We start from the raw sequence: 22,919 nt of genomic DNA on the forward strand, positions 1-22,919 counted from the left end.
CCTGCTGTAATCTCCCGGCAACAGCCAATAGGCCGCGGGGTTCTTCTTATCCCGGCAAAAGCTGACATTTTTCATTCGTGCGAAGACAATGGAGGCGCGCGGAAGCGCCTCTCTCTGAAATCCCATCTGGGAATACGTCACTTTGTTCACCTCTGCGACCCGGACAACTTCTGCTGCTGGGTGCGAGAGAGAGAGAGAGAGAGAGAGAGCTGCCAAAACAGATCATCAAGTTCGGTCTACAGTGCATGCCAACAGCAATCAAAGAGCCCATTTAACGGAGAGTGGTTAAAAAAGTACTTCCCTTTATTAAACGTCACTCTGAAAACAGTTCTGTGTAACGGGTGGTTTGAAGATAAGAAAGAACTTTAAGCAGTTTAATTAAATAATAAAAAATAAAAAAACAATAGGTTGTTTTTAATGTTACGGGATTAAAAAGTAGCTTGTTGTCAGCTATTGATTAACAAAAAATGTTTAAAAAAAAGTAAAAGACAAAAAAAGATTAGCAGTTTCAAACTGCTGGAATTACAGCAGTGAACCAGGTGCTGCACATTAAAATGGAGAAAATCGACAGATCGGAAAGAAAGGCTGAATAATGGATAGATATGAAGAGATCTGTTTGTCATCCACAGCCATAACCCTTATGATAACATGAAGGACTGCAGCCAATAAATATCAATACCATAAACGGCCCTCAGAAATATATTCAAATAGACAGGACGACTGGATTTTGTGCTCCCACAGAAAATAACCATCTTTCCACTCATATCTTGGGAAGGCAGAATTAAAAGGACTCTCTAAAACACAGATTTAAAACCACGCTTCAAAGCCGTTGGATCCCATACCATCACACTCCCTATCATTAATATGTGCAGGTTAACATTTGATTTCTAGGGTGTTCTACAATCTAGCGAAAAGGACGTCAGTTTTAAGGCAACAAAATGTCAAGTAAAACTACAGCTAATTCTTAAATCCCCCCCAGATTCTGCGGTGACATTTGTGTTCAGTGCTCGACTTTGTCATACAAAAAAAGTGAACAGATGCTTCAAGTCTGAATATTTCAGAGAGATTGCTTGGTACAGAAAGTTCTAGAACCTATATTTTGAAAGGACATTGCAAGTATAGACCGTATTAAAGATCACAACCTATAATTTGACTACGTCAGCTACTCAACCAGAGACAGTCTGTGCGGAACTGAAATACATACGTGGTCTCATAATCTGGTCGACTCTCTCATCGCCTGTTTGATGAACAGCAGACCAACATTTAAAAGCCACACTTCAACAAAAAAAAAATTCAGATCTGTTATTTACGTGCATTCGCTTTTTAATGGCTATCCCACAGGCAGCGTCCAGGAGGAATGCTGAACATCTCCACAGCACAGAGAGGAGAGCCATAGAGCAATCTGACCTTTATGTCTTGAAGGTCACAGTGATTGAGTTTTTCAGACTGATTTGGATGAAAAAGGAGTTTGAGGACGCGGTGACATTTCTGCGGAGATTCGGCCAAGGTATTGAGAAAAAGAAAAAAAAAAAAAACACTAAAAACAGTAAAAATAAGGATTTATTGGTCCCATGATGGCTGTTATTGCTGTCAGATTCTTAGCCAGAAGAGGCAGGAGGACAAATGCGCTCTGTACACAGGAAGATAAAAATAGTCAACGATCTCCTCCAAGATCAGAGGTCATCGCTCTAAAACCTCTCCTTCCCAAAAAACTTCTTGAAGACAGACTTCTTCTGCGACTTAGTGGGGGTGCCGCAGCTCTTGTCGGAGAGCGAGTCCTGCAAGGCCTCCCACTGCTGGCCAATCAGAGCTGGCGATTCCGCCCTGTGTTCGGGGGGCGGGGCCCCCGTTTGCTGGTCTCCAATGAATAGAGTCACTGAGTAGCTGGACCCCCCCTCGCGTATCCCATGGGGCAGTGGGGCAGGGGTTATCTTCTGATAGGTGGCTGAAAGAGACAGAGAGAAACACTGCACTTAGGATCCACTGCGTGTATAACCACAGATCCTGTGGCCTCACCAGATATTCAACTCTGCATTCTTACCAGTGGAGGCTCTTTCTCCTGCCCGTTGAAGCCAAAACATTCCAATCTGGTGCATCATCATAAAATTGAGTAAGTGGGACGTGACCAAGTACAATACTGTGGCACCGGTGGTTTTGTACTGTAGTGTAGCACCAGAAGCCCCTGTTACCAACAAGAACCTGCTCTACTAAACCAGAGAAGACGGCAGGAACGCGGGAGCTGAACATCTGGTGAGTCTACAGGATCTGTGGCTTACCTTGGTAAAGGCAAGAGCAGCGGAAGCGAGCGCACGGAACGCAATTTGCCAGCGGACATGTACACAAAAGCCTTCTGTTCCCCAGAGGTGTGAATCAAAGATATTTTTTGAGCTGGGGCAGCGTTTGTAATGGAGTATGGATTTTTAAAGAACACAATAACAGCCCTGATAACAGATAGCTTGTTCTCTCCCCACCCCCCTGTTAAAGCTCAGTATTGTTTGACTTTGGCACTCATTTCCCTGTAATAAGCATTTCCATTAAAAATGCAATTGACCTTTCTCTACTTTCAAGGAACATGAAGTAACTCAAGACAATTAAAAGTATATTTCACTAAACTTTTTCTGAATGTCCCTCGGCTCGTTATTGCAGTGCTCCCACTCGAGCGAAAAGGGAATGAACAGACTCCATGTAGAGTGCTGGGGCAACAACAAACAGCTCTTGCCCCTGGAGAGCCACAGGGTTGACTGTTTTTTTTCTTTCTTTTCACTTAAACGAAGAGTTAAATGGGTAATTACACTTTGTTTAGAGGGTCTGAACCGGTTGCTGATTTAAAAAGTTTTTAATTAACCAACTGTTCTAAGAACTCTGAGAACAATACATTTCCCCTCCCAAACAGAAGGTATACAAGAATCCCTCCCGATACCTAGAAGCAGATCCAACAAACAGGTGGTAGCTGGGATAGTGGAGGGTGAACACAATTCTGTGCAGTAGCAAATGAAGGATGCAAAAGCAGCGCAGGCAATAAGCAGAACTGGAGAGGTCAGACTGTTTAAGAAGGCGTTCTATTGGTGGTATGTGATTGGTTGATTATGGAAACGCAGGAGTATGAGATTGCTTAGGCCGACCGTTGATTGGCTGCAGCAAGTGTTTCCTGACCGAACTTGCTCTGTGCAATCCATGTGCATCGCTCATTAATGGGGTACACAGAATCCATATCGAGATTAATGGGGTACACAGGGTCCATATACAGATTAATTGGGTACGCAGTCTCCATATAGAGAGTAATGAGGTACACAGTGTCTATATACAGATTCGTGGGGAACACAGTCTCCATATAGAGAGTAATGGGGTACACAGTGTCCATATGAAATATTGGGGTACACAGTAGGGTTTGAGGGGTCACCTGAGGTAAAGGAGTGAGATCGCTGCTTGACGCTGGGACAGTCCTGGCTGTTAGAGAAGGAGATGCCGGGCTGGGGGTCCAGGGGTCCGAGGGGCGACGGCTGTGTCCCGGCTTGGCTAAGGGGCCCGGGGTGACCCCCTGCAGAGGAGAACAAAAATGGGGCAATGAGAAGGGTCAAGGGTCAAGGGTCAATAGCAAATTGAACATAAATACACCTAACTGCTCCAAATTCGAATCTCATGAAAAGTTTGGGGACTAGCTTGTGAATGGGATTGAACAGAATTTTGTTCGAAAGAATCATTAAGTTATTGGTATTGGAAAAAAATATACATTTCCATGGTAATGTAAATGAATTGGTCTGAAACAGCTTAAAATCTGCAACCAATTCAGCCCCAAGAAACCAGGAGAGTTGCCAGTGTAATCAGCTGCTTTGACTGATCGTTAAGTGATGAGCAACAATAAAAACCAGCCAAACCCCACAGCTTCCCTGAACCAGGGCTGGGGGACCCTTGTTTGGGGGTCCCCTGTTTAGAGGACCCCTGAATTAGTGGAAGTGACCCCTTGTGTAGCATGGCATAAATACAGTACGTACAATACTGATGTTGTGTTCCTGTCACGGCACGACTCCCTAACCTGCATCTGAAGACAAGGGTGGTGAATTGTCCTCCAAGATCCCATGATTCCTCTGTGAACCATGGGAGGTGTCGCCCGTCAGGATGACGAGCTCTTTGGCTCTGGCACCACAGGACTGAAAGGGGCCCGAGTGAGAGGAAGTGATGTCATCCCCAGCAGTGCAGTGGCTTGTGGGACCGAGAGTACTGAGGAGAGGAACAAAAAGCAGGAAAGTGTGTGAGGACACAACAGGACAAATTCTGGTACAAAACAACAACATTGCCTGGGTTTTCCACTCTTTCTATTACAGCCCCTGAAAAAGACAGTGTGCCAGTATGTTTGTGCGTGTGTGTGTCTGTGTGTGTGTGTGTGTGTGTGCGAGAGTGCTCAAAATTCTACTCTTCCCTCTCTCATGACCTCCTGAAATTTGGAAAAAATAAAAGGTCCCCAAATTATTGAAGAGACAGACCTCTTCTTCCCTCTTGTGGGCACAGAGTGAACTGCAACCTATATTGGTTACCAGCAAGCTTCAGCTGAGCCAGCCTTTTCATTCAACCTATTAATATTGAAACCGATTGGACATCAGGCTGATTCATGAAATAATAATGAAAAAACGATATTCCTTTAAATTTGGCATGGTTGTTCAATCAGTTTGTTGAACAAGCACACCAAATAACTAACCAAACGTCGATATATAAGATTTCATTATGCAAGTCTGGCAGTGTCTTCCGCTGTTTGACTGTCTGTATAATCTAGCACTGAATCTTATGACCTCACATTCCCTCTGTTGCTGGGCAGAACAGAAGAAACAGATGAGATGAATAATGTTGTGACGATTGGGGGGAGATTAAGACCTGATATGGGGGAGGGGCATTCTATATTCTATATATAAATGCAGTCCATTACGTGTATGTGCGTGTGCGTGTGTGTGTGCACTTACGAGGAGAGGTAACCAGAGGAGTCCATCTCACTTAAACCTGCGAATAAGACACACACACGCATGAATACGCACACGTGTACATCCACATGTATGCACACACGCACAGGAACACATGCTTACACACGAACACGTACACACACTTATGCATGGCACACACACACACAGACACACATGTCAGCAGCTTCCAAAAACATTTTTCTGATATGTCCAAAACTAATTAAAAGACTAACTGGAATGGCCTAGTCAAAGATTATCTGGGCCTGGAGACACAATCACAACAGCGAGCCACTGGCTGGTAGTAATGGCTAGTAACTGTACATGGATGATCTTCAGCCGCTCTGTACCTGCGATAGCCTGGATCCTGAGCACCCACTCCTTCATCAGAGAGCTGGAGGAGGAGCTGAGCAGGTACTCTGAGCCATCACAGAGCCTAGAGTTACAGAGAGTGAGAGCGAGAGAGAGAGACAGAGAGGGAGAGAGAGAGAGAGAGAGAGAGAGACAGAGAGGGAGAGAGAGAGAGAGAGAGAGAAAGGGGGGAGAGGGAAAGAGAGAGAGAGGAGAGAAAGGGGAGAGGAAAGAGGGAAAGAGAGCGAGAGAGAGAAAGGGGGGAGAGGGACAGAGAGAGAGAGGGGGAGAAAAAGGGGGGAGAGGGAGAGAGAGAGAGAGAGAGAGGAGGTCACCACGGCTGTTCAGCCCTCATAGTCTGGCATCCCTGGTGTAAAACAGGCTGATCTGTGTGTGACGGTTTGTGGGGTCCAGCGCTCACCGCAGGCTGAAGCAGTGGGGCCTCTCGCTGCAGTCCGGGGCCGGCGTGCACTGAGCTCCAGTCAGGTCCAGAGTCAGCACAGGCTCCCCGCTCTGAGTGAGACACAGCACAGGGGCACGTCAGCAGGCTGTGTGCCTACAACTTCCTCAATATCAGATGCCTATCACGATACAAGGGTCACGACATGATACACTGTCCTACCTGAGCTCAGTCAAATAATTATTTAAAATACAATAACCTTTCTGCTTTGTAAATGCACTCACACATGCACACGCAAATGTGCATTCACATATATGCGCACACACTCACATAGGCACACACACGCTTACTCAGATACGCACCCACACGTGTCCACAAATGCGCACACACACACACACACTCATATAGTCACAGGCTCCTTTCATACCATTTTTACATTTGCAATTTGTTCAGTAAAACATCTCAGTGAAAATCCACAAGGATCCAGAGAAATGTTTCAAAATTTCCAAACACGAGCATCTGAAGACTCTAAATCTAAAGAGTGTTTAAAAATAAATATTTCTGCTTCCCGCGTGCGTCGGCGTCGAGCATCGCCGCGGTTACCTGCAGCCCGTCCTCTCTCTCCCTGCAGAAGCGCAGCGAGCGTTTGAACAGGAGGGCGTGGCCGGCGTCCCAGGCGCAGTGGGGGGCCTGCGGGAGAAGCACTGCGTCAGAGAGACCCTGCGCCAGCGTAGCACAGGCACACCGAGCGCAGGCACCGAATCACCACCGCGCTCACCTGAACTGAACTGCGTCCTCCTGAGAGGACGGCAGAAATAGAGTTCATTTTAGTGGATAACGGAGCAAAAATCTAATCTCACGCACACAAAGATGGACACAAACACACACACACACAGTTCTGTCTCTGATTGGATCAAGTGCATCGCTCCATCTCTGTAATCCAATAGCGCTTCCTGAACATGACAATGTTGTGAAAGGATAACACTGAAACAATACACAAGATAGACACAAGTGTCTTTCTTTCGCTCCCCTCTCCCTCCTTCCCTCTCTCTCTCCCTCTCCCGCTCTTCTCTCTCACCTTCTTTCCCTTCTCCAGCAGGTGTTTTCTCTCTAGAGGTCCTTCCATTGACTGGACCTCAGACCGGTTCCCATTCTGTAAAAGGCAGAGGACACACACACACACACACACACACACAGCAGTGAGCACAATCACTAATCTCCGATCGATACCAGTGCCTTTACACACCAGAATGATCTACTGACGGAATTCACTGCAGCCCTCTGACATCATAAAGCTGTCTTCTCTAATTCAGAGCTGAGCTTGTGGTGAGGATTTATCTGTGTCCGTGATAACACCTAGCAATTGATTCTTGGAAAAGTAAAACGATGTATAATGTAATGTAAAAACAACCTTGTCTCGAAAGTAAGGATATCAGTGTAACTAGTGAGCATTGTGTTGTGGATCTAAATATTAGGAAGAAAAAATGTAATGTATTCGTAAAATGCATTAACATTAGAGAATGTTGAAAATGTTCTCCGTAAAGCACATTTGTAAATGCGCTCATACTCAAATATGCACATGCACATATGCTTACTCAGATATGCGCACCCACATGCACTTACAAATGCACACACACACTCACATATGCGCAGGCACACGCATACACATATACACACGCATGCACACACACACACAGGAATTACCATAGAGCTGCAGTGCCCTCTAGTGGTAGTGACATGTCCCTGCAGCTGTATATCACTGCTAGATGTGCCCGAGCCCATTGGCTGCTGGCTCTTCTCTCCAGCCCCCATGCAAACTGGCAGCCAGCTCACTGATTGGACCTGAGGACCATCAGTCAAGTTAATTTACAGTATTATACCACAGTGTTCTTCACCAATTTGGGTATCAACTATCTCTCCTTAATCAGAATGAAATGAGAATTGGCTTTTCCAAAAATCACATGCTGAAACATTGATTTGTGGGTAAAACATCTCTTTGTCATCACAATGAACTTAGAACTGGCTTCTTCTGTAATACAATTAGAAGATTATTAGGTCGTATACACACCCCTGAAGGCAGTCAATCACTCTACAGGATGCTTTGGAGTTGCTTCAAGTATACTTCCTGGCTGTAGACTACAAACACCAATTGCACCGATACTAGCCATTGTAAAGCTGGCAGGTCATCAGAAACTTCTGGAAATATCTCAGATATCCTCCATTGCCAAATTATTACACTAAAGCAGAAGTTATATATCAAGAAATGCAGAAGTGAAATTTCACTTTCACAGTATCCACATGTTTAATACCTCTCGATATACACTGTATTTCCTATACTTATAAAGACTCATTTATTCTCAAAGTGGGACCGGGTCAAAGCGGACCGGAGCAACGCAACAGCCCGCAGAGACGAGCGAGGAGGCGGCTCGGTTCCTCGTACGGATCGCCTCCAAGCGCTCCGAATCGAGCAGCTGCGGCGGAGTTTCCCGCCGTCTCACTCCAGCTGCGATGCGTCTCTTTTTCCGTCCCCCCTCTGCCTCACTCCGGCCTTTCCCGGCCTCCCCCCCCTATTTATCTGTGTACAAGCTGTGAATCACAGTTTCCTCTCTGAGGGATGGAAGGTCTTAGACTGGGGAGGGGCGTTTCATGGAGCCGGATTACGGAGTTAGCTGGAGTGAAAACCCAGAACGGCTCTTTTTACTTCAGTCCATGCTTGTACAGCCAGTTAGCCTCGTTTATCCAGGATAACTGGTGTAAACAAAAACCCGCATACACACCGCATGCACGCTCTCCAGGACCCCTGCTTCAGCTGCTGCCACCACTAGGTGGGGCAGAAGTAATCTGATTGCCATAGTCCATGTGTCAGTTTTTCAGCCTGTGAGTGGTGTAACTGAAAAAGATGTTTATAAATTGCCCAACCCTGGTCTGCAATGTAAGTGTGCAAATGCAAAAGGAATGAGGAGACGATCCATGTGGGACAGTTTGAGCCAAACCGGACCTGCGGGTCTCACCTTTGGACAGACTTCAGACCCTCCATCCGCGTCCTCCCTCTCTCTCTCCAAGCCTCTGCCTCTGTCGTGGGCGGGGTGTTTTTGGGGGCGCTCTACGTCGGGAGGGTTCAGCAGATCCGGGGCTGCCGTCTGGGTTTCCGGAACTTTCTGTCTGCCAGGCTGCTCCGTGGGGCTCCTGCAGGGGGCGCTGTATCCGAGCAGGGCCTGCACTTCGGCGGGGAGCCTGAACTCCGCCACCAGGAGGTTGGAGGTGGAGGCCGCGGAGTTAGCGGCCTCCACGGTCGTGTAGAGCACGTTCTGACTTCGGGGGGTGGGGGAGGGGGAGGATACCCTGGGTTCTGTAGTGGGCGTGGCCTCTGCTTCACCGTGATTGGTCTGCTGACAGGCATCGCCCTGCCTGTATCCATTAGTCTGGTTCCAGATGTCTTCTAGCTCCTCCTCTTCCTCCTCAAACTGCCGGTGGTCGGGACGGATGGTGTCCGCTGCCATAGATACCATGGCGACGCCCTTCCTGCCACGAGGTGCAGGCTCCGCCCTCTCTAGGGACAGCACCCGTCCCACAGTTCTCCTGGGCAGGGGTGCGTCCGGAGGTGCAGTTTCACCTCCTTCTGTGCCACTGAGCCTTGCGTGTCCGGACCCAAAAGCGGCCTTGCCCTCAGAACGCTGCTGACCAATCACACAGCTTGCAGGCGCCACGACAGAGTGAGAGACTGCGCTCTGATTGGCTGGTCGGTCTCCTATGTGAGCATTCTGCCTCCTCATAGGAGGGTGGTATATGTGCCCGGCAAGGTCCTGTATTTTAGTGTGAACGCTCGGGCACACGTGTGCGACTGACAGGGAGGTGGCGCCATGGGAACAGGTGAAGGTTTTGCAGCTGTCCTCTTTTGGTGGGCCGGCCTTTTGACTGTTACCTTGGTGAAGTCTTGAGTTAGGCGCAGTGGCTTCCCGCTGGTCCCACTTCTGGCTAGTGTCCGCATTCAGACTGCGGATATCTGAATGATCTTTCATCTGAGGGTCTGATAGGTCATCGCTTGGTAGGGTCTGTTTGGGGTTCAGAGAGGGGTTCTGCCTATTGGCTGAAACTAAAGTCGCCTGCAGGTTGATCCTGTGTGATGCGACGCAGTCTGATTGGACAGTGGTTTGTCCTTGGGGGCTGAGTTTGATTATATCTCCACCTTTCAGTGGTGAGCGCATTTGATTGGAGGAGATTGTGGCTGGTTGTGGGTCGGCTGGTGAACATTGGCCAATCGGACTAGGGAGGTCAGCCCCTGCTGATCCGGGAGGACTGATGGTGATGACATCATGGATGCTAGGGATAAGGCTCAGGTCTTTGGGCAGGTCAAAACTCAGCACCGATCCCAGAGACAGGTGCCTGCAGTGGTTCTTTACCTGACTAGCTGAAGCCCCTCTGCTTGAAGCTAAGCTGCCTGGCAACACGGAAGGGGTGAATTTTGATTGGCTGACACATTGCGCACTCACAGTCTCCACCAGTGGTCTTTTAGCGAGGTCTAGGGGCTCCGCGGTGGTCAATTGGGTCGACGAGGTGCACCTCTTCTTCCTCTCCTTTAGGGGCCAGGTGCTGGTGCCCTGGGTGACGGGATCGCGGGAGGGGGACTGAACTTCCTGTCGCGCTACTGCCATGACCCTCTGGGCCACGACCCTCTTCCTGTTTTTGCTCCGGCCCTTCTGACTGCTGGAGGTGCAGCAGGGGGCGGAGTTGAAAGTGAAGCAGGGGGCGGAGCTGATGGCAGAGCAGGGGGAGGAGCTTATGGTGGAGCAGGGGGCGGAGCTTATGGTAGAGGAGGGGACGAAGCTGATGGCAGAGCAGGGGTTGGAGCTTATGGTGGAGCAGGGGGCGGAGATTTTGTAAGAGGAGGCGCCAGTGCTGGTGGTGGAGCAGGAGGCGGAGCTGATGGTAGAGGAGGGGGCGGAGCTAATAGTGGAGGAGGGGGCAGGACTGAGGGCGGAGTTGGAGGCGGAGCCCCTCTTGGGCAGGGTATGGAAGGCGACACTGCTAACTTGCGTTGGGGAAACGGAGATAGAGGAGGAGGAGGAAGGAGAGGAGATGGAGGTTTGGGTGGGTTCCTGAGTCTTGCTGTCGAGGTGGGGCGGAGAACCAACCTCATCCACAGGCGCCACGGTTTTGTGATTGTCCTTAACGTGCAAGTATGTGCTCACCTAAAATAAAACAAGAAGAAAGCGGTGTGAGAAACAGGGCCATCCCAGCGAAGTGAGAGTCCCCACACCAAGTAACCACACGTTACCACGTTAGCAGCTTTCCCTGGGAATTCATCTGCCAAAATGTCGAGTGGACTGGTTAAAGTTTTTATGTTAATTAATGTACATCTTGAAAAAGTCATTTATTTGCTTGTGCAACTCATTTTTCTTTCAGTCAATGGGCTCTTGTTGATGTAAACACTGCAGATATAATCATTCACGGTCATCCAATAATCTCAGTGTTTATAGTTGTGGTCCCACTTTCGCTGGAAAAAACTAGACAATTCATGCATTACACGCGACTAGTAACGCTGTAAATACTTATCATGACATCATGACATTAATTATGGAAAGAAATAGCCCGCTAATTTGCGATGCCACATACCAGGACCTTTGTAGCGTACGTCAACTAAAAAAAGCAAGACGACAAAAAATTAACCGATGGACCAGCAGTGAGCCAGACCTCAGTTTCCATTCCATTCCATTTCCTGAGTACAGTATGTCAGTGTGTATTTTTGTAGTCTCAAACATGACCTCAGTGAGCTCAGCCTCGACAGAAACGAGCTTATTAACAAACAACAACAACAGGAAACAAGTGGAGAGAGTGGAGAGATACAGGTGGAGCCAGGTACCCCCGTTCTCATCAACTAACCCCCCCCCACCCCCACCCCACCCCAAAACAAAAAAAGATCAAAAACACATGCGGTTGGAAATAGCATTCTTGCACAGCTGTGACGGCGTGACCTCCGACCCTATGACTAATCCTACGTTGCCACTTTCATAAATCATACTTGGCGGTCTGGGGGCCCTTGGTGGAAGTTTCGCGGTACGTTCTTCCTGCAGCGATCACCACGCAAACTAGGGCCTCGGGGGGCCCCGCCCTCTGTTGCCGGGGCGCGGCCCTTTTCCAAAGCGCCCCGGGGGGGTGTCATGGGAAACGGGGAAAAAGGGGCGAGGTCGCGCTCCGACTCCAGCGACGCGACGGCGGAGGAGAAGGCCGCCAAAATGGCCGACGTCAGCGCCGCCGTTACGTAAGAGAGGGACCTGAGAGCGGCGCTCTGTCATCGCGGACAGACGACAGAGAGCAGACGTTTCTCCCCGATCCCCAAAACACCCCCCATCCCCCGGGGGGCGGGGGGGGTCCTAATTCTGACAGGCCCCTAGCCAAACCTCTGCCTGTCTGCTTTTGGTCTGATCCGGGCCCTGTACGTCGTTAGCCAAAATAATAACCCTGGCTTCTTTCTCTTTCTCTTCCTCTTTCTCTGTAGGCTGAAAGTGAACCCTCTGAATGTATTTTATAGGTACAGAGAGTGTAATGAGAATGTACGGTAATTCACTTTATGTCAAATGAAATTGCCTGCATTGGACAATATATCAACTTCCCCCTTAAAAATGCTATTAAATATTTACTTCCTGCTCATCTTATGATGACTTCCAAAAACATTCACAGACGTTTCTATAAACTGCTTATTTGGACTGGTTTTATAGGTGCTAAAACACTGTGTTCTGGGATAACCACAAATGTGACATCACTACCATTTAGACCATTTACAATCCAGAAAAGCTTTAGTGAACGATCCCATCAACTGAAACCCAGACTCTGTTTCTTTTGGATTTGCTCTATGGGCCTTCTTACCTAATGGGCCCTTGCCAGGTCTGTTGTATCATGGAAGCTAAAACTGGGTCTTTTAAAAAATTACAGCTGCTCTCCCCTGTCTTTCCATTACACACTCAAACCTGCTTGACGTCACTCTTTGTTGAATTTAATTTCTCCTCCGACCGTTTCATGACACTCTAACATTTCCACTAGCGCACTCCACATCCATTACATTACATTACATTACATTACAGGCATTTAGCAGATGCTCTTATCCAGAGCGATGTACACAACGTTTTACATAGCGTCCATTTATACAGCTGGATATATACTGAAGCAATGCAGGTTAAGTACAACGGCAGCGGTTGCAAGCCCAGTTCCTTACCCACAAGGCTACACTGCCGCCCCTGGGGTTAGTCAGCCGTTTGTACTTATAAGGTCGCCTCGTTTGCTCTGACACTGATGTCAGCGTGAGGGGGGAAAAACAGTTACGTTTTTAACTGCGCGTCGGGGGATAAGGATTTATGAAAGGACATTTTCCGACAAATTGACTCAATTAATCTTTGTGTTTTTGTAACGTTTAATCCTTAAAAGGCAATCAAAACATGTGCTTTTCAAAAGTACCGAGCTAAGGAAAACTGTCAAAAATCGAAAACACGCTTCCCCGCGAACGTTGTGTTTACTAGAACAAGCTTAGCGAGGCTGAACTGCGGAACAGAGTGCTACGCCTGAGGTATTTTCGCCGCTCGACGCACACTTTCTGTTTTTTTTGCTAAACTAGTTAACCCTCGATCCCCAAACAAAAAAGTGGGGGCGTAAATCCATACAGGGAACCCGGGAATAATCTCGAATTGCACAACATGCTGCAAGAGGAGATTTCAAAAGAGGTTTTGCAGAATCGACCCAAAGGGAGTTCGCCATCTGCATTTCTAATTTGCAGTTTTGCGAGGGGGTGGGAGCAGTGGTTTTAATTTGCCCCCCCCCCCCCCCAAAAAAAAACATCATTTCATTGCAATGAGCACATGGACCAAAGCGTTGAGAGGGATGGTTTTGGGAGTGGAGGAGGAAGCCATCTTGTACATGGATGATTTTTTTTTGTACACAGCGGCCACCTTATCATCCCCCAGTCTATCTTCCTCAGAAATCCAGGCCTCTCCACCTTAGCTGATGTGTTTTCTACATATTATATTTTATAAGTAATATATAGTTTATCAACACTGACCTATACATCTACAAAGACTACCACAAAGGCACAGCAGGTTTAACATATACGCTATATTTTTAAAATAAACATATCATTACATTAATCAAAAAGTGCACATATTCACAATATATTGCAGGATATTGTAATAGATTGGATGGTGAAAAGACTTGATTTCATTGATGAGCTGATGTCGCTCGTGGGTTTTTCCGGGTGTTTGGGATTCTATGATGACAGCTGTACGCACATATGCTCCATCTATTTAGCGAAATGAAAAGGCCCGGCCTGGCCTGGCCTGCTCAGTGGAAAGCAAGGTGGTGCGCCACTTCTGGGTTGTTAGCAAATCCCCATGGGAACCTCTCAAACCGTGCTAAACACGAAAAGAAAGCAGCGACACGCTTCTATATCGCTCCCAGGTGCTCAATTTAATGAAATCTGCGAGCGGCGACAATATTTCCGCCATTCTGTCTGACGACGTCACTTTTAAACCGCGTAGTAATTCTAGATTATTCTTTTTTCCACCTTGCACCTGCACTGTATGGTGGATGTGGTGCGCGTACACTTCCCGAAACAGTGGAAGGTGTTGGAGTGAATTTGATGCAGGGCTGGAGTGATGTCATTTCCTGTGTGTCAGAAAGGTGGTGGGGCGGATGGTGGGGGGTGTGGTGTTTCCAAAACAGGTGGCCACTCACCCTGTGCACGGGTTCAGGGACCTCAGCGTCCTCCTCTGGCTTCTGCACCTGTAGAAGGCTGTCCCCCACTTTTCCGAAACTGAGGATGAGGTTCACTGTCCCCCCCAGAGACGGGGCGCCGGGCTCCTTTAGGACCAAGAAGGGGGGCTCCCTCGATTCCGGGGGTCCCTTGGCTGACCCTGAGTCGCTGTCTTTCCGCCCAGAGCCGCCAATCCCCGTCCCACCATCACCCTCTTCCGATGGCTGCCCGTCCTGCCGGTCGTCATGACAACCAGGCTTTGAGGTCAGCTGACTGCCAGGCGACCGAGACCCGCCTTCAGACGCTGGCTGTTGTTGTGACGGTCGCTGGCAGTGTGGAGATCCGCTCTGTACAGGAGAAACACAGGAACAAGGCAAGATTTCCTCAGATTAACCCCTTGATGGGTTAACATTACATTACTTCAATTTTAGCAGAGAACTTACACAACTTATTTATATATCATATATACTGAAGCAATGCAGATTAAGTACGTTGCTCATGGGTACAATGGTGGTGACATACCTGGGGATCCAATCTGCAACCTTTAGGTCACAAGCCCAGTTCCTTACACTTTATAGAACACCGCCTGGTTCAAGCTGCAACCACAACAATAACAAAGTGCCATTTTCCTACCTTCTGCCCCGTCGCCGTGGGAACTGTAGCCTCTGAGCAGACGACGTCGCCCTCTTTCCTCTTTCCACGGCTCCGCTGGTGTTTCTGAGCCCTCCAGTGCACCAGGATCCATCCCAGCATGCTTTGCAGCTCCTCCGTCCTCTCCTTGATCTGGGGATCAAGACCACAGGCATTAATTCAGCTGCCTTTTAAATCAAAACCACACCCCGAGGATGTCCCCCGCAAACCCCCACTCCCAGCGCTAAAAACAGAATGGGGACTCGCCAATTCCGCTAAGTGGTGCTCCTCCTCCATCAGCTTCTGTCCTGCCGCGGCCAGTTCGTCAAACTCCTCAAACTTCCTCTCGATTTTTAGGTCCAGTTCGGAGGTCACCGGTACCTCGTTACCTTTCCCACGATGCCTTGCGCTCTCAGAGAAGATGCAGGCCCGGGTGTCCTCTGTCCAGGAACTAGGAGGGGCAGAGATTGGAGACAAGAAATAACCGGTTTATGATTACCTGATTATTACAACAACCAGAGGTGGAAAGTCCAGGCGTCAGAAAGTCCTGTTGTGTGTTTCTTCCACCCATGAACTCAGCCAGCTGATTTCACTAATTAGTTCTAGCTCCTGGCTGATGAATTGTGCTAATTAGCAAATCCAGGTAATCAGAACAAAACACTGAGGAGGACTTTCTGAACCTGGATTGTCCACCTCTGACAAGAACATATTGGGCTTTACGTGTAGGTCGTAAAGTTCTGTAGAATTTTCAAGTCCAATGTCAAGGCATTGTTTTGCATTGCATGTTTTGTTTTAACATGTTGCTGGAAAAAAAAAATAATTCAATCCCGAGCTGTCGATTACATCAGACGGGAAACACGCCAAGACGCAGTTGGCCAAACCAAACTGCGGTTAAGCTAAATTGACGTGGCATTTCTCAAGGCCATCTACTGCTGCGCGTGGGAGAAAAAAACAAAACAACCCATATCAAAAGACGAAATGAGTGCAGATCCCATCCTCTGTAATACAGAAGTCATGGTCTCTTTTAAAGCATATCGTGTTCTCTAGGATTATGGGTAACAGGTTTACAGCAAGATGTGATCACAGGGTGAGGGGGTACGGGAGGGGGCGGGGGGGGGGGTGGGGGGGCGGCGGGTAGGGGGGCACACATGTTCCACAGAGTTAGAACATGAGTACTTCAGAGAGTTACCCTTACATCATCAGACCGGGGTCAAAATGCTTTATTTTAAGCACTTCACTCTGCTGGATACCAGCGGGAAAAAAAAAAAAAAAACTATCTCACAGATTACCGACAAGAAACATCATCTAGTTTCACCAGCATTCGGGACAAAACCCTCTCATACGAGTGTGTGGCTTTGGGCACAGGCTTTGGTGAAAAAGTCATATGGATCTGCAGATTTTACTGTCATGGGAAGACGGAAAATGAAGAAGAGCAGCGCAGCTTAATCCAGGCTTGTCGTTCACCTCCAGCCAAGGGGCACGTTTGATTCTGGATTTCATAAATCAGCCCGAGCGATTAAGTGCTCTGCCATATTAACTACATTTCCAAAATGAGCTGGAGACTGTTACAGCGTCTCTGTTTAAAACATGGCTGCTTCAGAACATGAACCAGTCTGTTATTATCGTATTATTGTACGTTATAATAATTTTTTTTTTCAGTGAAATGTGTCACTTGTTCGACTGATGGTCAGATCTATATAGATGACTAATGAAATAAGTGGCGTTCACTGGGAGAGTCAAAATAGCAGCGGAAAGTGAAAGAAAGTATGACCTAAGCTCGTATGCAGTCTCTTTTGGAACACACATGTCACATGACACAATATTTATGTCACTCATAGCTCTTGAGTCTGCTGCTGCTATGTGTTTTTGTATTGTGTGTGTGTGTGTGCGTGTGTGTCAGCCTTACATCATGGCCAGATAGTCCCTGAAGAAGTCCTGAAGGCGTCCAAACTGCTGCAGACGGCCTCGGTTCTCCGCCATGCTACGGCCTAGTTCCTCCCAGGCCTGCAGGGTGGCCTGGACCTCCTCCCCCAGGATCGGCCACTTCTCTGGGCAGAGGGCCTCCAGGCGAGGCCCCTGCTTCTCCATCTCTGCCACCTCGTCCTTCAGGGCCTCGTACTCTACCTGCAGTGGAACGAAACCCGGCCCAAACGACTCGCGTGAGACCAAGGGTGCGTTGGACAGGTGTGCTAAGGGTTCCGCCTAGAACTTTAGGCTCATGCTAAATGGATAAGAAAATGGCCCAACCTGTTCATTGAAGATCTACCATCCAACCCTAATTTGGCACACCTCGTTCTGCCAATTAGCAGCTCAACGAGATCTCTAGCTGTTAAATGAGGCGTGCTCGTGTTGAAGTTGCGGAGTGAAAGCCTGCAGGATGGTAGATCTCTGAGAGCAGGGTTGGGCAGCCCTGGGTTAGGACAATCTTTGAGACGTGTGCACCCCTGTTTGGGGGATGTTCTGGGGGTGTTCCCAGAGGCAGCGAGAGGCGTGTTCATGAATCAGTAACGCTGGGAAGACCATGCAGAGCATATACCCACATACATATCCCCCCTACTGGGGGTTCTATGCCCCAGCGTGACACTTCCTGTACTCTTATCCCATCTCTGTGTGTAACCCTCTCTGTTTCCCCCAGTTTGAAAAAAGTGTAAAACCACAAACTTAGGGCAGACTTTAAAAAAAGCACCAAAAAATCAGAGTCACGTCACACACAAACACTGTATCAGCAGCCACGGTGACAGCTCTGTAACTGGACACTCAAAACCAAACCGTCTGAGTGCATAAAACGGTTAGCCATGTTTCCCTTATCTTCAGCACAGCTGCTGGCCCTCCTGCTAAAGTCCTCACGTTTTGGACTTTTTTCACGGTGCTCAGGACTGCTAATACCCACCCCGCCGGGGTGTCTGCCGACCCAGGAGATTTAGCGGAACCCTTCCCGCTAAACGGAACCAGATGCCGTTACGTACAGCCATTGTCTGCCTTTTTACGGCGGGTTCTGGAGCCGGTAATTAATGGCGTTAGCCTCGGCGAACTTGCGCCGCGGAAAGCCGCTCGCGTTGCCGTGAGATACGCGGAACGACTGTTCCATGACCTCCGCTGCTATTTTGGTATGACAGATTAGGTCATTTTTGTTCTTTCATGGTATCATACCCAGGCAGCTGCGCTAGCATGTGATCTGCAATACTCTGGCCCAAATATGAGTCATACAGCTAAACTCCGCCCCCTCTCCCCCTTGACACACACACACACACACACACACACACACACACACGCATGTACACACAGACAAACACGCACGAACATGCATGCACATGCACACGCACACACACACACACACATACATATACACACACACAAACATGCACATACTATGCAAACATCACACACACATAAACACATGCACGTGTTTATCTGCCTGTGCGTACATGTCTGTCTGTTTTATCATTTTGATTTCAATTACTTCACTCTGCTTCTGATACACAGCGGAAGGATTCCCGTCCTTAAGCCTTCAAATCCCAGCATGCTTTGCTGCGGGTCAGAGGGTCAGAGGTCAGGGGATCACTCACCTCCATCTGGTCCTGCTGCTCCTGCAGGCCCTGCAGGCCGCTGCGGTCCGGTTCACATTTAACCGCCATGTCAGTCTCAGCGTCCATGATGTCCATGGAGAGCTCAGCACCAAGAGAGAGGGCGTGGTTTATACGCATCATCAGCGACGAGCACTGCAGAGTGGGAGGGACAGAGAGAGAGGGCGGGGTTTATACGCATCATCAGCGACAAGCACTGCAGAGTGGGAGGGAGAGAGAGAGAGGGCGGGGTTTATACGCATCATCAGAGATGAGCACTGCAGAGTGGGAGGGACAGAGAGAGAGGGCGTGGTTTATACGCATCATCAGCGATGAGCACTGCAGAGTGGAAGGACAGAGAGAGAGGGCGGGGTTTATACGCATCATCAGCGACGAGCACTGCAGAGTGGGAGGGACAGAGAGAGAGGGCGGGGTTCATATGCATCATCAGTGATGAGCACTGCACAGAGTGAGGGACAGAGAGAGAGGGCGGGCTTTGTATGCATCATAAGTGACGAGCACTGGACAGAGTGAGGGACAGAGAGAGAGGGCGGGGTTTATATGCATCATCAGTGATGAGGACTATAGAGGGGGAGGAGCATAGGGAGAGGCGTGGTTCATTCAAACAGTAACTGTTTCACAGTAACAGTAACATTCCCCCCTACTTCAGTGTAAAACAACCACCTCACAGTCAGCTCCCAACAGTGGTGTCTACAAAACGCTCGCCCTTTTGTCAGTTAGCGGTTTCCGATTCGACAACGTTGAGCGACGCAGCGACACCCTTCTTATGAGACCGTCTCAGGCAGTGCGTGCGCGATGGGAGCCCGGTGCAATCAGCTACGTGTCCCGGCTGAGTTTTTCGGCCCGGTCCAACCCGATGAAGCATCGGTTTATTTTCGACGCACCGAGTAAGAAAACGCGCACGGGCCACGACCAGGGGGGGTACGGGCAGTTCCGATCCAGATGTTTACACAGCTGTTCCGCAGCCCCCGCAGCTGGCGAACGGGACACGGCGAATTAACGGCGGCCCACCTGTTATCACTTAAGCCCCGCCGAGCTCGGGACGGTGACGTCCGCGGGCATTAGCCTCCTTCTCCTTATTATTATGTCACCGTGATTTGCAGAGGGGGCGGGGGGGCGGGGGGGGGGGCGGGGGGGACAGGCGGGAATTAGGGAGTTTGGCTAATGGGATCATTTGGGGCGCGGGTTTGGGGAAAAGCTGTCCGGGACGCTCGGCGCTGGGGTTCGGTTGCGTAACAACCAAACGAGAGCGCCGTGGCGTTGGCAGCGCGCAGCGCACCGATGCGCGCGTTCCTGATGAACTACGGCCATCTGCGTCTGTTACACAGCGCCGGATCGATCAATTACAGCAACTGATTAACCTCGTTAAATCAGCTTTCCCGGTTCCCTGGATCTGGAGGGGGCTGCTGGCTTTAAGAGGACAACAGCCACGGTCTACAGCTCTCTCTTCTGGCACAGCCAATAGCAGAGCACATTTCGACTCTGCAATTTTTAAATATTTTTTTTATTTATCTATTCATTCGTCCTCTGGTTTCAAATGCATTTTCTATTAATTTAATCCTTTTTTAAAAATACTTTTATAGTCATATCATGTACATTGGGTGTCCATTGTTGGATTTCATTTGTATGTTTTAAAAGTTTTCCTCTTAAGCCAACTTTCTGCGAATCACTTTGTAAAACTTTGTTTTAAGACGAGTGTTATATAAACACAATTATTACTATTGGACTTCAGGGGTTTATGGGGCCATTTCATTGTCAACATGAGTCATGTGAGGCACCCGTCCTCTGACACCTCAGACAGAATGCTGGGTGTAAAATACCCACAATCCCTTTAGGCGGCAGCGGCATTTTAATGATGCGTGGCGCACTATAAGTGTACCGCGCATCTGTCCGGAGTTGGCAGACACCCGGTGACAGCAACCCACCCGCCGGTCCGCCATTGGTTCAGACAGCTCTCCACCTTGCGATGAAGCGTCCAGCTATGCGGGTCGTTCGGTTTTGGGTATCAAACTGGCAACCCCGCGTGCGTCCGATCTGTCCCACAGTGCCTGACCTGGCTTTCCAGGCTTAGTCACATGATACATTTTCAGTGGGAGTTGTTTTTAATTGGGGGAGTGACCCCAAGGAGGGCTTTGCCTTTTCAGCACAGTCGATTCACTGAAAGGGTAAAGCTTGCGCAAGTTTGTGTATGAGGTCATAAAAAGAAAAAATAAAGGGAAAAAAACAATTAAAATCCCTAACTTTTCAAATCCGATCCTTCACCAGTGTCTTTCACAGTAATGATAAGACTATTCATTCCGAAGTTCCTGATCTTTCAGCAGATTCATGAAATGGACTGAGATGCAATACATTTGTTGGAAAATCCCCTATGAAGAATTACGAGCATTTTTTCAATTCATGAATTGAATGTTAATTCATGGACTGAACTTTTAATTTGTGTACTGGACTTAAATGTAACTGACCCCTGCCTCAACCCTGTGTCATTTAGGCATGCTCAGAATGCAGCTTACCTGGCCGAGCAGCTCTCTGATTGGCTGGATCACCCTCTCGAACGCCGTGTCTTTCAGAATCTCCACCGCCACCCTCAGCTCCTCCAGGGGCTCCCCGATCCCCATGGGAACAACCTCACCCCTGACCTCCGGAACATTCCGCAGGCAATCATCTAGGGCCATCTCGCTGGGGAGAGACTGATGCACGCATACACACACACACACACACAAAACCAGGTAATTTCACTACCAGTCTCTTGCACTAGATTAAAATAATATCCTGCATACCCTAAATACAGTGCTGTGCCCTGAATCCAATACTGAGGTAACCTTGACCAATCAGATCAGATTCCGGCTCCCATGTGACTTTCCAGATTCTGTACAGTAAGATGTAAGCGTCCCTCTGAGTTTTAGTCAGATTTGAATTCCCACAAGGTCAAAGGTGAAAGACGATTCATCAGGGGTCTGACAGGCGGGGGGAAACGTTCTGTTTTTCTTGTCAATCCTGTGACTCTCTACAGGGGCAGTAAATTAGCATAGTTTACTGGTTTGGTCACAAATGTGAAATCCCAAAACAGCAACTATAAAAAACTGCAAGAGAGAACATTGCCCCAGAGTCACACAGACTTAGTTAAATGTGGTGAACTTTGTTTTCACATTTGGGACTTTCTCATGGTAGATCTGATAGGCACCCACATCCCTCTCATGTTCCAGAGTAATCATGTTATTTTTCAGTTTGAGATTTATTACATAACTAATTATCTGAGATTCAAATATGAGTTAAGCAGAAAGAGATCCAGAAACAGCTCTTGGAGACGGTCAGAACAGACTTTGCATCCACTCTAAAGCCTGCATGTTCAAAGTCTGCATTCTGTCCTTAATCATGAGTATCAATGACACTACATTTTCTTTTGTTTGTTCCTCAAACCACATAACTTGGCATAGCTTCAGAAATAAACACGGAAATTTGTGAGTAATATAAAGCTTTCTGCAATTCAAGATGCAAAACAAATGCTCCTCAAATAAAACATGATTTGCCATAATTGCTGAAACAAAAGCTATAATAGTTCTATAAGAAAGAAATAAAATGTTGGCAAGAAAAGTAAAAGCATAAAAAGCATACTTAAGAAATGCAATTCCCACTTTAGTCGACTCTAGGATTTTGTCGGCCCTAAACAAGAATGAACCGGGTGGACCCGACTGTGGACCTATCAGTTGTGGACCGGTGGGGGGTGGGGGGAGATTGTCGCCAATTGCGGACCAGGGGAACCGTCACAATGATAATAGTCCCGCCCACCAGGGGGCACATTAGCCCCGCCCCCTGGATGTAATTGGTCAGCGCCTACCTGTCCTGGGCCCTCGTCCAGCACCGAAGCCCCCAGGATCCCAGTCAGTCTGGTTGGATGCTGCAGCTCCTGGCCACGCCCCCTCTGCACTCCTCTGCGATACCTAGGCAACGGCCACAACACAAACAAAACACAACTCCCAGTCAGGGGGGGGGGGCGGGGGGGGGCGGGGGAGGGGTCCCCACTTTCAAATCGCATCACATCAGGCCTATCACCCCCCCCCCATCCCCTCTTTTACCTATCACAAACCACACAGTGCAAATTAGAATTCCTGTCCCCTTACATACCCTTCGAGGAATGTCAGCCTTGAAGCTCTGGCTTGTAATTTACGATATGTGGGTGGGTTTTTTTTTTGTTCCGAATTGTTTTCATTTGATTAATGGCTGATAGAGCACCTTTATCTTACGTGAGGTCAGCCTGTATAAACAGTTCTTCA

At 48.4% G+C, this 22,919-nt stretch overlaps 1 protein-coding gene across 4 annotated transcripts in view; it reads right to left on the reverse strand.

Annotated features, from left to right (window-relative positions):
- Positions 1 to 280: 280 nt before the first annotated feature.
- The window catches only part of LOC135244803 (uncharacterized), a 55,083-nt gene continuing 32,444 nt past the window's right edge, over positions 281 to 22,919 (reverse strand). For 3 of the 4 annotated variants that reach the window (XM_064317407.1, XM_064317399.1, XM_064317384.1), the window contains exons 17-33: positions 22,484 to 22,586; positions 21,159 to 21,335; positions 18,631 to 18,783; positions 16,971 to 17,188; positions 15,332 to 15,515; positions 15,068 to 15,217; positions 14,416 to 14,781; positions 8,709 to 10,886; positions 7,402 to 7,539; positions 6,776 to 6,850; positions 6,301 to 6,387; positions 5,719 to 5,810; positions 5,297 to 5,382; positions 4,953 to 4,989; positions 4,034 to 4,218; positions 3,401 to 3,538; positions 281 to 1,945 (exon numbers count right to left, since the gene is read on the reverse strand). In XM_064317407.1, the coding sequence (XP_064173477.1) occupies positions 1,689 to 1,945; positions 3,401 to 3,538; positions 4,034 to 4,218; positions 4,953 to 4,989; positions 5,297 to 5,382; positions 5,719 to 5,810; positions 6,301 to 6,387; positions 6,776 to 6,850; positions 7,402 to 7,539; positions 8,709 to 10,886; positions 14,416 to 14,781; positions 15,068 to 15,217; positions 15,332 to 15,515; positions 16,971 to 17,188; positions 18,631 to 18,783; positions 21,159 to 21,335; positions 22,484 to 22,586 (4,624 nt within the window). In that variant the 3' untranslated portion in view covers positions 281 to 1,688. Of the gene's footprint in view, positions 1,946 to 3,400; positions 3,539 to 4,033; positions 4,219 to 4,952; positions 4,990 to 5,296; positions 5,383 to 5,718; positions 5,811 to 6,300; positions 6,388 to 6,775; positions 6,851 to 7,401; positions 7,540 to 8,708; positions 10,887 to 14,415; positions 14,782 to 15,067; positions 15,218 to 15,331; positions 15,516 to 16,970; positions 17,189 to 18,626; positions 18,784 to 21,158; positions 21,336 to 22,483; positions 22,587 to 22,919 lie in introns of all 4 variants that reach the window. The other variant, XM_064317391.1, reaches the window with a different exon arrangement.

The sequence above is a fragment of the Anguilla rostrata genome, chromosome 2 (assembly GCF_018555375.3).
Source record: "Anguilla rostrata isolate EN2019 chromosome 2, ASM1855537v3, whole genome shotgun sequence".
Lineage (NCBI taxonomy): Eukaryota > Metazoa > Chordata > Actinopteri > Anguilliformes > Anguillidae > Anguilla > Anguilla rostrata.